The following is a 15,857-nucleotide window of genomic DNA, read 5'->3' on the forward strand; positions in this document are numbered from 1 at the left end:
TGGTTCTACTTAGTATAAATAGAAGTGTTCAGGTAAAGATAAACAACACACCTTCCCTCTGCAGCAAACAGCATTCATCACACTGCAGTCAGACAACGGTAGGAATTTTCTGGTGAGTTCCTTGATATAATGTTAGATACCTCTGTTTACTTAACTCTCATAATATTTAGTGAAATATGAGTATGGTTCATTTATATTAATAATAGTATTATACTTTCTTATTGTAAAGATCCTGAATGTTTAAATGGAGAGTACTGTATGATTACATATGATCATAGCATATTTTACTGTGGATGGAAATTAAATATGCTGAACATGAATTGCCATCAATAATGAATATAAGCAATTAGGCATGCACATTCCATCCATAGATAATTTTAGTATGTCATCATAGAGCTAATTTTATACCAAATAAATTTACTTGTTAATTACTTAAACTGTGATTTAAAGCATGTCCTCATGTTGAATAATGCAGTCACACAAAATATCAATGGCAGAAAATTATTCACTGATTGTTTTATCAGCACTCTGATATAAAATGTGACAGCTTTACAACACTAGCTTTTGACTTGAACTTGCCAAATGTGGCGGCTCTGTTGTGTTTAAGACAACAGATGTCCATGAAGTAAAGCTGGTGAACTTGTCCACCTCCGGTGGTATTTCTATAAGATTTTCTAGAATATTCTAGAATGATTTGCCTCATATGTCTGTTTGCTGATCTTAAAACAAACAAAACAAAATGTAGGGTTTGGGGTAGATTTTAATATATAGTCACAAGACTGGTTTGGCTCTATAATATGAAGCCACATTCTTTACTCTCTTAATCTGCCCAATGTATCACATATTCTGCCTCCTTAATCCCAGAAAGAAGCTTCTAGAGAATTGGAAGTATCTGGAAGCAAACATAAACATTTATTAGATACTAAAATACTAAGACTAAAGAGTGACAAATACTGACTACATTTCTAGAACATGATATAACACTGAATTTCTGACTTTTCTGTGAACATGTAGTGCCACTCAGTGGTTACTCACAGCTGTTACTCCTCCAGCATTCTCATGATCAAAACATGACGGAAAGACTGAAACTGACTGGGGACAAAAACGAAACAATGTGTTATCATTGTGTACTACAAATGATAAAGCCTTTCAAAAATATCTGCAGCTATTTAATGAAAGTCTCTAAACCACCTACTTGTTTCTTAAACAGGTTTTGTAGTTGCTTTGAAGTTGCTGAGGATGAGAGCATTGATCATCTTTCTGGTTTTACTGGCATCTCTGGGGGCCTTTCATTGTGCCCCTGATACTGCCCTGCCTCCGACAGCCAACACTCTCAAACGTGAGTGCATTCTCTAGCCATGACTATATGTGCTCAAATGAATACACAAAAGCCAGGGAACAAGCTTATGACTTTATAACATGACCTGCAACGTGATGGTCTTTCAGGCCTGTCTCTGGAAGGGGAGAAGCTGGTGGATCAGGAGGTCAACAAGGCACTGTTTGGGATCAAACAAATGAAGGAGGTGATGGCCAAGAATGAACAGAAGCACGCAAACCTCATGAAGTCCCTCAGACACAGTGGGGAGAAGAAAAAGGTCAGCAATAATTCAAGTGGCATTTTTTAAAACCAAAATAAACGGTCTTTCTATTTGTTTTAAACAATAAAATTACAAACATAAAATTAAGTACCATTTTGAGATACATTTTCGAAACCCGTCATTGACTTCTTGCAACATCAGGGTGCAGCAGAGATCGCACAGGATATAGAAAAGAAGCTGAACGAAGCTGAACAGCAGTGTAAGGAGTCTCTGAAGTCCTCCTGGGAGGAATGTCGACCTTGTCTTGAGGAAACCTGTAAGAACTTCTATACCAACACCTGCCGCAGTGGATTCGTTACCTTCACCAATAAAGTACAGCATTCTCATCCACCTCTACCATTTAAATGCTGTGTCTTGGTGTATTTTGAAACAGCTTGATATAAATTGAATCAAAATAGCAAAGCTGTATTATGTATTTTCTGTTCTTCACAGCTCCAGAACTTCTTCCAAAGACTGAGCTCTCGCTTTGGCCCTCGTGATACTCAGGATGAGGTAGTGCTGAACCAGAGCGCAGAGAATCCTGACCTGGAGGTGGTGAGGATCGAGGACTCCTTCAGCAACCTGCTCACCAAAGTGGGAACCCTGGTCAATCGCAGTGTTGTGCTGGTCTCCCACTTCCACCGTGAGCTGGACCAGGCCCTACGCAGACCTTTCAACCCCGAGCTTCAGGAAGATAAAGAGAGTGAGCTGGTGCTCAAGCCTGCCAACAAAGCTCTAGATTCTGCCTTTCTGGAAGGTGTGGGACTGGAAGATATGCTGGAGTCCTTCTTTGATTTTGGCAGAAGTGTGTCGGAGGAGTTTGGGGCCGTGGTCACACAAGCCTTCAGTGACATTCATGATGCTGTGGAGAAGACTGTAGAGGAGAAAGGTGCTTTATCTTGTGTTGAGGCAAAAATTCTGTCATCATTTACTCACCCACATTTTGTTTAGAAACCAATGACTTTGTTCTGTGGAACAAAAATAGGTGCTTACATAAATAATAATCTAGCCATTCTTTGCAATACAATGAAAGTCAGAATAGGGAATGTCAGTTTCCACAATGACAAAAAAATTGTCATGAAAAGTAATTAAAACAGTTCATGACATTTGTTGAGTAAATAATGAAGAATTATGGGTTAACAATTCCTTTAATGCAAGAATATGCCTGTACAAAGTTCCCAAGGCCCATTCAGAACGATCAAATCAAATCAAGCCAAATCAAAACCCAACTCTAAAACCTGCACTTAGAACAAATAAAACATTATCATCCGTCTTAATTAGTTATTGTTGTGTGGGAACAGGTCTTTCATCTGAGAGAATAGCAGAGGCCACAATACCAACCGTGATACAGAGAAACAATGTGGAATAACTTTCAGAGCTATTTTATCCAGATGATGAATGATAAAAGCAGTGGGACTGAGTACAGGGGGCCAAATGTTATTGGGGGTCTCACTATGATCCCCCAGCTGATGAGTGATAAAAGCATTCACAGCCAATTGGAATTCACACTATTTTGAGGAGCTTGAGCTTTTAAAGTAGCAACATAACTGCAGTGTGCTCTTAAACAGAATGTTATGGTGAGATGGTGTGAATGTTAATATAGTTATCGCTCTCGGTGTGAACAGGCCTTAACTCTCTCTACTTGTGTCTGTATTCACTCCAGAGAAGAAACGCTTCCCTCAGTTTCTGCAGAACAAGAGACTGTGCAGAGACCTGCGCAGACAGTCCTCAGAGTGCTGGCAGCTGCAGAGCAAGTGTGAGGCCTGCCAGGGAACCCTGTTTACCGGTAAGAATGCACGCTCACATTGATTAGTTAAATGGATGGTTCGCCCAAAATTAAAAATCCTATACTCACTATATTCCAGCTCTCTTCAGAAGTGTAAAGAATAGACCTACGTTACTGTATATTGAGATGATATTAACTGATAATCAGATAACAATTAGCTGTTAACAACTAGATGAGAGTGTATCAGATTCGTGAAATAATAATTCAGGCTGGTTAGTGAAACTGATTGTACTGATTCATTGAAAAAAAAAGAATTATTTAGAAAATCAAGCTCAAGAACAATCATGTTCCATAAAAAAAACTAAAGTGATACAGGTTTGGAACTACGTGAGATGGAGTAAATTATGACAGATTTTTCATTTTTCTGTGTGAGGAATAGACATATCTGTCCCCTTCCTACCAGTGGTACTGATCATTTCAAGCACTCACTGTTTGATTTACAGAATGCCCAAATGTAAGAGAACTACACATCGAGTTGGATGAAGCCTCTCAGCTGTTGGAAGCATCCAAGCAGCAGTACGAGGAGGTTCTGGGCATCGTCCAACGTCATACTGATGACACCATCAGCTGGCTCGGCAACATGGCCTCGGATTTTGGTTGGGTGACTGAGCTCGCCAATAACACCACCACTCCTGAAAGCATCTTCAGCATCGCATCGGTGAGACACTAACAAAAAATTATCATGGTATAGCTTCTTTTTTTTTTTGCCGTACTCTGGTATTTTGGACATGTAGCACCGCATGGAATTAACTGAAATACCATGCTTCGTGAATATGGTAATTATTCAATAGGTGAGACAAAACTGATACAAAATTAACTAATCCCCAAAAAACAAGGTGGTGGCACAGACTGAGGAGGGGGATGACACCCCAGAGGCAGACACTACAGTGGAAGTGAATATTCTCAACTCCCCCACACTCACCCTGACCGTTCCTGTGGGTCTCAGGCTGCAGGATCCCGCCTTCATCCAGTATGTGGCACAGGAGGCTCTGGGCATGTACAAGCAGATGGCCAGGTGAGACACTTTCCAATTAATCACATCATGAAACACGTCAGAATAATTCACACTCATCAGCACACATTTCATAGGAACATCTCATAAAGAGAATACCCCACAGTTTAATCACATAAATCATGGGTTTCACCCAGGGACTCCAGGGGCCACTTTAGGGTGCCTTACTATCTATTTAATGCTTAAAAATGTACTTAAAATTATTATTAACCCTATCAAGCCTGCTGAATCATATGTGATACATGAACTTTTAAGGGCTCTAAAATATCAAGATGACAGAAGCATTGGTGAAAAACCTGTTTTTAGCAAGAAAAGGGCCTGTTTGTAAACACGTTTGTCAAAAATCTTTGATTTCTATAATATAAAAATAAGAATAACTTTAAGATTTTATTAATATTTCATTATAAAAATGTACCAGTCTGATCAACCATTAAAGCCTGATGTATTAAAAAATTATAATAATAAATTAATTAAAAGACAGATAGATTTTCTCTTTTGTTTAAAGGTTCAATAAACAGTTTCTTAAAAAAAAAGATTCTGACTTTATGCAAGACATTACAGGGTTAATATTTTAAAATGAACAAGCTCTAAATTAAAATGTCAAAAAAAGGTAGATAATGGATCTAATGCTCACCTCCGACAAGCCTCTAACTTGTTGCCTTCTTGTTTTTTAGGCATGATGATGTATAATCCACAAGTCATCAGCTTTCATCCACTGGTACCATCCTATATCATATGTATTTATATTTTATGCATTGTGTTAAGTTTAAAAATCAAGTAACGGTAAGTACTGTCATTTATTTGTGGTCTTATCACGTGACAGGTTCCAGTTAGCTGCATTTGTAACTTGTGTTAATTGACAAACATCAGTATGTCAGAAATGTACTTCAGGTATAATTAAAATATATATCATGGTTATTGTAAACAGGTATTACTTAATCACTCCTTAAAAATAACTTACTTTAGTGCAAAACCATTTTTTAGTTCAGGGCTCACTAAACTCGGTCCTGGTGGGCCGGTGTCCTGCAGAGTTTAGCTCAAACCATTAATCAAACACACCTGAACCAGCTACTCAAGCTCTTACTAGGTATACTTGAAACTTCCAGGCAGGTGTGTTGAGGCTAGTTGGAGCTAAACTTTGCAGGACTGAGCCTGGTGACCTCTGTCCTACTTTATTACATCAGTAGGCCTTTATGTGTTCACATGAGGAAATCTAAAATCTATAAAACATTATAAAGGTTTAATTTAATTCTTGAGCATGTTTCTATGGATGCCTGCTTATTGTAATTGTGAGAAACTTACTACAAGAAATAAAGCCACATTGTGAGATATGCACTGATATTGCAAGATTCAAGTTCAGATTATGCACTATAAAGTCCCTTTTTAACTGCAAGGTGTAAAATAGCGTCCAATTTTCTGTTCACTCCCAGTCCAAATGCTATCTACCTGCATTTTCCAGGGATGAAAGTGTTTCACAGAAGTCTGAACAACACAAACACACATGATTTACAAATAACCCACATGGAGTTAAAAGCATTACTTAAAACTTTATTTTTTACTGTACAAATTCTTCAGATTAGTAATCGTAACCATTGTTTCACAACTAATGTCCTCATCAAACTCTTCAGCGGAGACCCTCAGCTTACATTGGAGTATTTCTCTCTTTTTTTTTTTGACATGGAAAAAAAAAAAAAAAAAAAAAAAAAAATCAATAACAGACTTTCCTGTAGCCCTTGTAAAACAGGAGGTGGTGATGGGAGAGTTGTCTAGTTGATGTCCTGGATACAGGAGAAGACACATTCTCTAGGACAAAGGGCTCACATAAATGAAGGACAAAAGTAAGGCCTCTCTCTACGTATGAAAAGCTACACCATAAAGGGGAGAAGAAACCAACAAATTAGCTAAGATATCAAACCGATTCATCCCAAGTGCATTCAATTCCTTGTCATGGAAGAAATTAACCAGTTGACCAAACATTAAGACTGAATTTGTAATGGTGCAAAAGTTGGACGGCTGTATGGTGATTTCTAATTTGCCCTCTCCGCTAGACTTGTACCATTTTAACAGACCAAGGAAAATATCAATCACATACTTTTTTACGCGCTCAGCAAATTGTCCTGACTCCATCAAGCTTTGGTTGGTAGATGTTCTTAATCTGTAGTACCTGAAATTTTCACAGTGATCGATGCTTAAACAGGAAATGTAACAACTCCGCTAGCAGCAGTTACATCATGGAGTTAAAAAAGACTTTCTGTAATTCTGGTTCCTGGTCAAGACACTTGCAAAAGAGTCAAAACAGAGCTGTGTGAAATAATTTGAATAAATTCACATTCTTATGTCAGGATCATGGCTCTCTTGAGAATTGAAATATGGATGTATGAAATAATCTGTGAAATATCAATAAATCTCTGTGTATCATTTATTTGAGTGTACATCTACATGAGTGGTTGGCAACACTACAAATGTGTTGGTACAAAAAAAAACACAATCCTAGCAGTGTGGGGGCTGATATGCATAAAAAAAAGCAACTCTGGCATTGCTGTTGGGATATTAAGACCCGCCGGGTCACAACAGCAGCATGAGGAATGATTTTTGGACAGGTCTGCAGGGTTGCCAGGTTTTCACAAGAAAACCCACCCAATCGCTACTTAAAACTAGCCAAAAACTAACCCAATCGTGTTTCGAGGGGGCCTCAGTTAAAATCGTATTCTGGGTGGTTAAATATACATTTTATGGAAGGGTTCCCCCAATAAAATGTGCATTTCCAGGGGATTAATATCATGCTATTGGAGTCACTTCAACCCGTGGACATGAAAAACAACCTGTGGCAACAGTGTAAAAAGTATTCCCGCTGTAAAACCGCAGATTTGGCAACACTGCTGGTCAGGTCTATTGTTTTATTAACCAAAGGCATCTCCGCTTAATTACAATTGAATATTTTGAGACAAAAATACAATTTATAACAATGACTTTTTGCTTGAAAATTAGCAGCTGGCTGAAATGGCGATCAGTCGTCAGAAATGTTTTGTGAAGGCTTCCAATATGAATCATCTCCCAGGATATGATTTCAAGCTCTCATAGAGATCGACTGAAACTGAAATGAAGGTACTTATTAAAAACCATTTGAAGTGTTTTAGACAAAAAAAAACATTCTGCCCCATGTAATTGATGTTTTAAACTCAAGCTCCCATACATTCAGAACGGCTAATGCCCTCACGCGTCTCATTCTCGCTGTCTTTCTTCCACTTTCCCGTCCCAACAATGGCACTAACTGTCATTGGTAGCGCAAACCAAGTCAACCACAGTTATTGGTCACTTTTAATAAACTACTCAAACTAGTAAATAAAAAAAAGGGAAATATGAAAAAATTAACAACTTTAAAATAATAAAAACTGATTTTACAATAAGATTTAGTGTTCAGGTGGAAAGAAAGACAAAAGGTAGGAAAACAAAAACAAAAAAACAAAATAGATGATAAAAAAAAGAAAAAAAAAGCTGATTTTGTGCAACTGAACCAGCCATCAGCACTAAGCTCATTGCTTGTCTCACAGCTCCCTCTGTCTGCAATGCAGGGAATCACCACAGCAGAGCTCTGAGAGTGTGACGTGGTCCCGCTCCACAGCCGCTCATACACACACCCTCGTCAACTCCACCACACACATCCTCAGGCAGAGAACAGCCTGTATCTGCTGTAAAAGATACGTTTTATGCACTAATCGTGTTTTTAATTTGGGTCTGGGAGGGTGAAGAAAAAACAAAAACATCTCTGTAAGGACAACTGTGCAGGGGAGCTGTAGGGAGGAGGTGCCACAACGGGTTTGGGAACTGTCCCGGTAGCTTATTAGCACGCGGTGGTGAGTCTCTGGCTCCTGTAGAAGGTCTCTACAGGTTGTCTCCGGGCTGGTACTGTGGCTCAGTGGCGGTGAAGTAGTCCTCCAGGAAGGATTGGATGTATTCGAAAGTGGGCCGCTCGTCTGGCTCCTTCTTCCAGCAGAGCCGCATCATTTCGTGCAGTGACTCCGGGCAACCCTGAGGACACGGCATCCTGTAGCCCCGCTCCACCTGCTCCAACACCTCTCGGTTCACCATGCCTGGAAAACAGTGGAGACAGAGTCAGTTTATGCGACCGCCAACTGTTCAGCAGCCAGACGGTCTCAGACAGGATGTGAGGGGTGTGTAATTACAGCGGACACTTTGCTTGAAACCCACAGAGGACGGGAGCGTTGAGGACAGAGGGGACAGACAGTCTACATGTACACAGTGCTACGTGATAGAACAGGAAGTGTAAATCAGTGGGTCGACTGTATCTGAGAGCTCTCTCACAGGAAGGAGAATTTTTTTACATTATGCATGTGGGAAAAACTGAGTGACATTTTTGAGCTCAGCCTACCTTCATTTACACCCGCTTACACAACAATGAGGTTTATGGGTGCTAAATTCAAATCAATAAATCTTATTGTTAAGGGGGAAGTAAAAAACCACTGGACTTCCTGTTGTGGCTTGAATGGAAATGCTTAAGACTATTAAGGCAAAGCTTTGTCATATTACAGAACATAAACTTTCTCTTACACTCCATCAAACATATGAAATAATTCAAGCCTGTATAGCTGAACAGTGTACACTATCATCCAAAGGGCATCTGCTCAAGGTTAAAATGCTGATAGTTTAAGGAACTCTATTACTGGGGTTCAAACCAACAAGCTTTTGGCAAACAGCCCAGTTCTTTAAGCATTAAGCCACACTTGCTGGCACTTGAGTGGAGCTGCTGCATTAATCCAGCATGGAAGCAGATGCCCATCAATAATGGACTGACTCTAATAGTGTACGACCGAATGACTGATGAAAGCCTAACTGGGTTTGTGATGTGCAGCACCAGTGAGAGGCTTTAGGTAAACATTACAAATGACAGACCGGGCCGTGTGAGGGACGAGTGCAGGAAGGGAACAGACAGATGGTGGTGTATAAGAACTGGTGCCCAGTCAGTCCTTCAAGCCCGCCTAAGCCAGATGGCTCCTTTGAGCAGTAATAACACACCCAGCAATCCCTCTCTTTTCCAGTAGGGGGCACAGTGGAATTGCGCCTTTCAGTTTGGGGATCTATTTACTTGCATGTCTGTTGGATCCCAAACCTGCTTGAACTCACCTGCCTGTAATTCTCGAGTAAACCTGAAGACCTTGATTAGCTGGTTCAGGTGTGTCTGGAGAACATACACTGGTTGTGCATGATATTAAAGGCCATAAAGGTGTTGTAAAATAAATCCATATGAATCAATTGGTTTAATCTCAGTAAATATGATTGGTTTATATGAACAGATTTAATTTAAGCATTATTCACATAGAAAATTCATATGTCACACTCTTAAGCATACTTAATTTGTTCTTAGGTGTCCACCATATGTGATGTACTCTATGCATGTGCGTTGATCATTGTTTAAATGTAAAAAAAACCCTAAATTAATTCTGTTCATCATATAAAGCAGTCATATCTTTTCAAAAGACTTGGATCAAACGGTTCAATTCACATGGATTAATTTTATGTCTGCTTGACAGAAACCTCTCAGATTTAATTTAAATATCTTCATTCATTCAGGTTTTGAACGACATGAGGGTGTGTAAATATATGCACGGAAGTCTTTCTCAAAAGCATATCAAATGTAATCATCCTAAACTTGTGGTTTTTTTTTTTTACTGCTGATCAAATGTAATCTTTCTCACCTGGATATGGCACTCTGCCCTTGGTCACCAGCTCAGTCAGCAGGATCCCGAAGGACCAGACGTCAGATTTGATGGTGAATCGGCCATACAGCGCTGCTTCTGGTGCAGTCCACTTAATGGGAAACTTGGCTCCTGAATGAACAATGGCACACATTCTCTAAATTACTGCAGGAGAGTCAATGGCTGTTACCAAAGCAAAGCAAATGTCAGCATTTTAAAACATCCTGTAGACTTCCACATTACTTAATGCAATGGCTTTACATTGTAAAAAATTTAAACCATTTTATTGTGGGTTTTTTTCCACGTTAACCCATTGATTGTGTTCATGGGTTCAGGACAAGTCAGATTTGAACCCCAATCTTCTGCACAAGCATTACAGCTCAAATAACATGAGAAACTGAAATACATTGATTCATAGATCATGTAAGGTCATTAGTTAAACATCTACAAATACAGATTTACATTCAAAGCATGAGGTTACAGTATGTGACGTGTCATTTTCTTTACTGCGCAGAAGCCTTTGGGCTCTCAAGACTCCCAGCAGGGAAATAAATCATTATTCACCATTTATGTAGGTAACAGCAAGTCAACATGCTCTACACAATCACAGTGCATTCTGGGACATGATGAATTCAGACAGTGAAGTGAGGTAATTCTGTATGATTAAATGCTGATTGCCTTGTCATTTCCAGCACAACAGCTCAGTAGCAGCATTGTAACAGACAAAAGATGATGGGGAGTTACATGTTTCACCATGCATATATTGTTCCCATTTTCAAATAAAAGCTTTGGGCTTATATTAATTATAATTCTAGAATAAAATATATAATTTATCTGAATGCTTCGTAAAATAAAAAGCACAGGAGTAGAATATCATTAAGAAAAAATTATTTTGGTTCACTTTCTTAAACAGAATGCATATAATAATCCATTAATATAATTTTTTATTTTTTTAATAAATATTATAACATTAGAACACACTGTTCACATAACGCATCACTGCACTGGAAAGAGAGGCCAAAAAATGTGTACATTCACTTAAAATTTCATGCCTTATGGCAACAGTCGGATTGGAATTTAATGTGGATAATAATGATGATTTATTTCTAAAACTGGATAAAGCATGACCAGGCCATTAAGTAATTAACGCCTGAGACCTAATTATAGAATTTGTTAATATTGCATTTAAGCCCACTTACCTTGTCTTGCAGTGTATTCATTGTCTTCAATCAGTCTAGCCAGACCAAAGTCGGCAATCTTGCAGACCAGATTGTCTCCCACCAGTATGTTAGCAGCCCTCAGGTCTCTATGAATGTAGTTCATCCTCTCGATGAAAGCCATGCCATCTGCAATCTAGACAAGATTACAGGAAATCAAGCCTCCAGAAACACTTATAAAAGCCGACCTGTCAGATTCAGTCATGGAAATCCTACATTAAGAGTGCCAAATTTTTGGGTTCAGATGAGGGGGCGCAAGATCGAAGTTCCATTGCTTAAAAAGCTACGGTTTAACCAACGTTCATATAGCTCAAGGCTTACCAAACTCTGTCCTGGAGGGCCAGTCTCCTGCAGAGTTCAGCTCAAACTCTAATCAAACTCTGTTGGACACCGGCCCTCCAGGAACGTGTTTGGTGACCCCTGATATAGCTGCTTACGGGCAAAATCTACAAAGCAGGCAAACAGGCTGCAAAATACAAGCCTGAAAGAAGAAAACCGAAAAAAGGAAGAAAATTCTTAAGGGAATTTAACAAACATTCTTAGACTGTAAAAGGTTTTCATAAACATCATCTCAAAAGCTGAGATTTGAGAGGGAGACTGAAGACTCAGCCAAGCAATGCGGCATTGATGGGAGCCCAGGAGGCGAGAGAGAGAGCATTCAGAAAGAGGAACGTGAGAGAGCAACAGCAAGAGTTTTAAGCGAACAGAGCAGAATTGAGTAGACACATTAAAGTGAAGTGGCCCCATAGGAGTGGCAGTTAAGTGCTCCAGGCATTAGGCGGGAAATGAGGACCACAGTGCCTGCGAGAGACAGACAGGCAGCAGGATGTCATATCAGATATTAAATAAATATGACAGCCAGATGGAGGCTGAAACAGAAACCCTGCCGCTCTGGGACATGCCACTCGTCCAGGTTCACTGTGACATGCTTCTGCCATTGACTGGGCAGCTGTGCTTTACTACATGTGGAAAAGGAAAAGAAAGCTGGCTGGTTAACAGTGGATCAGGGGTTGGGTTTTCTCTCACCTGGGCAGCCATGTCTACCAGCTGGGGCAGCTTGAGGTACTTGCCCTCACCCTCCTTCAAGAAGTCCAGCAAACTCCCTAAAAGACGAAGGCAAAAAGTGAAGCCGTTTTTAAAAAAATATTTTCAATAATTTAATTACTTTTTCTAATTTGGTTAATGGTATTTTGACATATCTTTGTTGTGACATAACATTGCAAAAAATAATAAAGAATAACTGGAGCTTATAAATAAACAAGGAAATAAGGAACAAGAGTGCAAGCTACCTTTTCCCATGTACTCAGTGACAATGTAAATTGGTTCCTCAGACACTACAGCATACAGGGGCACAAGCTTGTCATGCCGAAGCTTCTTCATGATCTGGGCCTCCTGCAGGAAGGCTTCAGGAGACATGGTGCCCGGCTTTAGTGTCTTTATAGCTACTTTAGTCGTGCCATTCCATGTCCCTAAAAAAAGAAAGGATAAATGAGAGTGCAAAAGAAAGCATTGACTGTTTTCCACAAATGAGAATTTGAAAACCTCCACTGCATTCAGCCTTTCTCTTCAGAAACATTTGTTGAAATGGCTGAATGTTCAGACGATTCAAATACTAAAACCACTGTATGCAATCTTGGAACTAATTCAGAAGAAATATCAGAAAGGTGGGAAAAATCTGTGAATAAAAATAGGAAAATCAGAGTTTAAAGTAAACAGGCTTTGTGGATTGTAGTGAGACTATAAGCTGTTTGGACTCTCATTCTGATGGTACCCATTCACTACAGAGGATCTATTGGTGAGCAAGTGATGTAATGGTAAATTTCTCCAAACCTGTTTCGAGGAAGAAACAAACTACATTTTTATGGTTCATTTTCAGCAATTTTTTATATTTTTTGGGTGAACTATCCCTTTAAGAAATGTTACAAAACAGGTGAAGAATGTCACTTTGCCAATCCTGGACAGACCGTTTTGAGAAAACAGTTTAAACGGCAATGACAAAGATTGCCAGCTGATGACAAATCAGTTATGTGGAACTGATAATTATCAGTTATTATGCATGTTGAAACAAACATACACGCACAATAAGTACAATTCCCAACATTGTTTTCTATAATGTGGCATGCTGGAACTTGCAGCGTAACAAGATTTAAGATCAGTGACGAGTCCTATGGTGCATTTGAAATTCATGTTAGAGGAGAGTGGGGTAAGATATGTCAGTGGGCATTTTAATTTAGTACAACCCGAATTCCGGAAAAGTTGGGACGTTTTTTAAATTTTAATAAAATGAAAACTAAAGGAATTTCAAATCACATGAGCCAATATTTTATTCACAGTAGAACATAGATAACGTAGCAAATGTTTAAACTGAGAAATTTTACACTTTTATCCACTTAACTAGCTCATTTAAAATTTAATGCCTGCTACAGGTCTCAAAAAAGTTGGCACGGGGGCAACAAATGGCTAAAAAAAGCAAGCAGTTTTGAAAAGATTCAGCTGGGAGAACATCTAGTGATTAATTAAGTTAATTGATATCAGGTCTGTAACATGATTAGCTATAAAAGCTTTGTCTTAGAGAAGCAGAGTCTCTCAGAAGTAAAGATGGGCAGAGGCTCTCCAATCTGTGAAAGACTGCGTAAAAAAATTGTGGAAAACTTTAAAACAATGTTCCTCAACGTCAAATTGCAAAGGCTTTGCAAATCTCATCATCTACAGTGCATAACATCATCAAAAGATTCAGAGAAACTGGAGAAATCTCTGTGCGTAAGGGACAAGCCCGGAGACCTTTATTGGATGCCCGTGGTCTTCGGGCTCTCAGACGACACTGCTTCACTCATCGGCATGATTGTGTCAATGACATTACTAAATGGGCCCAGGAATACTTTCAGAAACCACTGTCGGTAAACACAATCCGCCGTGCCATCAGCAGATGCCAACTAAAGCTCTATCATGCAAAAAGGAAGCCATATGTGAACATGGTCCAGAAGCGCAGTCGTGTCCTGTGGGCCAAGGCTCATTTAAAATGGACTATTTCAAAGTGGAATAGTGTTTTATGGTTGGACGAGTCCAAATTTGACATTCTTGTTGGAAATCACGGACGCCGTGTCCTCCGGGCTAAAGAGGAGGGAGACCTTCCAGCATGTTATCAGCGTTCAGTTCAAAAGCCAGCATCTCTGATGGTATGGGGGTGCATAAGTGCATACGGTATGGGCAGCTTGCATGTTTTGGAAGGCTCTGTGAATGCTGAAAGGTATATAAAGGTTTTAGCGCAACATATGCTTCCCTCCAAACAACGTCTATTTCAGGGAAGGCCTTGTTTATTTCAGCAGGACAATGCAAAACCACATACTGCAGCTATAACAACAGCATGGCTTCGTCGTAGAAGAGTCCGGGTGCTAACCTGGCCTGCCTGCAGTCCAGATCTTTCACCTATAGAGAACATTTGGCGCATCATTAAACGAAAAATACGTCAAAGACGACCACGAACTCTTCAGCAGCTGGAAATCTATATAAGGCAAGAATGGGACCAAATTCCAACAGCAAAACTCCAGCAACTCATAGCCTCAATGCCCAGACGTCTTCAAACTGTTTTGAAAAGAAAAGGAGATGCTACATCATGGTAAACATGCCCCGTCCCAACTATTTTGAGACCTGTAGCAGAAATCAAAATTGAAATGAGCTCATTTTATGCATAAAATTGTAAACTTTCTCAGTTTAAACATTTGCTATGTTATCTATGTTCTATTGTGAATAAAATATTGGCTCATGTGATTTGAAAGTCTTTTAGTTTTCATTTTATTAAAATTTAAAAAACGTCCCAACTTTTCCGGAATTCGGGTTGTAATTTGTGCATAATCTTTGTCAAGTTGATTTTTATTTAGCCATAAAATATCAACTGAAGCATTTGTGACAAAATGTTGGCTGTTGGCTAAAGTGTGCCAAGTGCTTTGGAGAATGAAGTTTGAGTGCATTGTATGCTCATTTGTCTTACCCATCCAGACCTCTCCGAAGCAGCCCTGACCCAGCTTGAGCTCTAGACGCAGTGACTCTCGTGGGATTTCCCATGCATCTTTAGACAGACCCTGAGTCTGGGGCTTCACCGTCGGACACACTGCGGTCAGTCGGTAGCACAGCCCATCCGCATGCTCTACACACACACACACACAAACACACACATAAGAGTGATCTCAAAGACAGTGGTCATAAACCCCATGTGGATGGGACTAGTTTTCCCTGAGGACGTCCAGAAAAGTTGTGTGATATTTTCACAAAATGCATTCAACAGGGGGACCATAAAAGAACAAGATTACAAAATGACCTGGTTGAGTCATTAATTCATCACTTATCCAGCCATAAAACACATTAATCACTGTCTTTCAACCAAACGATTAAAATCTTTACGAAGCGGGTCACACAGAGAGAGCCAGACAAGGACTGATGGCCTTTCATTAAGCCTTGACATTCTTCAGATAAGATGAATCTGAACAGCAAATGTGTTACTTTAACTGGCCCTCGGGTCTGTGACAGGTTGCATGAAATGCCTCACAGAAAACA

General features: G+C 39.6%; 2 protein-coding genes across 3 annotated transcripts in view; one reads left to right on the forward strand and one right to left on the reverse strand.

The window, feature by feature from the left end:
* Window positions 1-30: 30 nt before the first annotated feature.
* On the forward strand, window positions 31-5,218 carry clul1 (clusterin-like 1 (retinal)). Of its 2 annotated transcripts, none has more exons than XM_059563578.1 (9): window positions 31-112; window positions 1,211-1,339; window positions 1,447-1,595; window positions 1,740-1,910; window positions 2,031-2,466; window positions 3,241-3,363; window positions 3,807-4,021; window positions 4,200-4,378; window positions 5,050-5,218. In XM_059563578.1, exons 2-9 carry the CDS (start codon window positions 1,240-1,242, stop codon window positions 5,063-5,065), a joined length of 1,389 nt encoding a protein of 462 aa, XP_059419561.1. In that variant the 5' UTR covers window positions 31-112; window positions 1,211-1,239; the 3' UTR covers window positions 5,066-5,218. The 2 variants fall into 2 exon arrangements, with proteins under 2 accessions (XP_059419561.1, XP_059419562.1); XM_059563579.1 differs by having other exon boundaries at window positions 33-98.
* A 684-nt stretch (window positions 5,219-5,902) lies between these two features.
* LOC132154864 (tyrosine-protein kinase yes-like) overlaps window positions 5,903-15,857 on the reverse strand; it is a 37,139-nt gene continuing 27,184 nt past the window's right edge. Inside the window, exons 7-12 of the mRNA XM_059563580.1 lie at window positions 15,295-15,450; window positions 12,596-12,775; window positions 12,333-12,409; window positions 11,289-11,442; window positions 10,090-10,221; window positions 5,903-8,466 (exon numbers count right to left, since the gene is read on the reverse strand). Coding sequence (XP_059419563.1) covers window positions 8,258-8,466; window positions 10,090-10,221; window positions 11,289-11,442; window positions 12,333-12,409; window positions 12,596-12,775; window positions 15,295-15,450 — 908 coding nt within the window. The 3' untranslated portion in view covers window positions 5,903-8,257. The remainder of the gene's footprint in view (window positions 8,467-10,089; window positions 10,222-11,288; window positions 11,443-12,332; window positions 12,410-12,595; window positions 12,776-15,294; window positions 15,451-15,857) is intronic.

Source organism: Carassius carassius, chromosome 12, assembly GCF_963082965.1.
Source record: "Carassius carassius chromosome 12, fCarCar2.1, whole genome shotgun sequence".
Taxonomy (NCBI): Eukaryota; Metazoa; Chordata; class Actinopteri; order Cypriniformes; family Cyprinidae; genus Carassius; species Carassius carassius.

Bases quoted from the DNA above. Each gene is read 5' to 3' on its own strand.
- clul1 (XM_059563578.1), top strand. From the start codon at position 1,240: ATGAGAGCATTGATCATCTTTCTGGTTTTACTGGCATCTCTGGGGGCC. The intron at 1,340-1,446 runs GTGAGTGCATTC...ATGGTCTTTCAG, and splicing joins GACAGCCAACACTCTCAAAC to GCCTGTCTCTGGAAGGGGAG. The intron at 3,364-3,806 runs GTAAGAATGCAC...TTTGATTTACAG, and splicing joins CCAGGGAACCCTGTTTACCG to AATGCCCAAATGTAAGAGAA.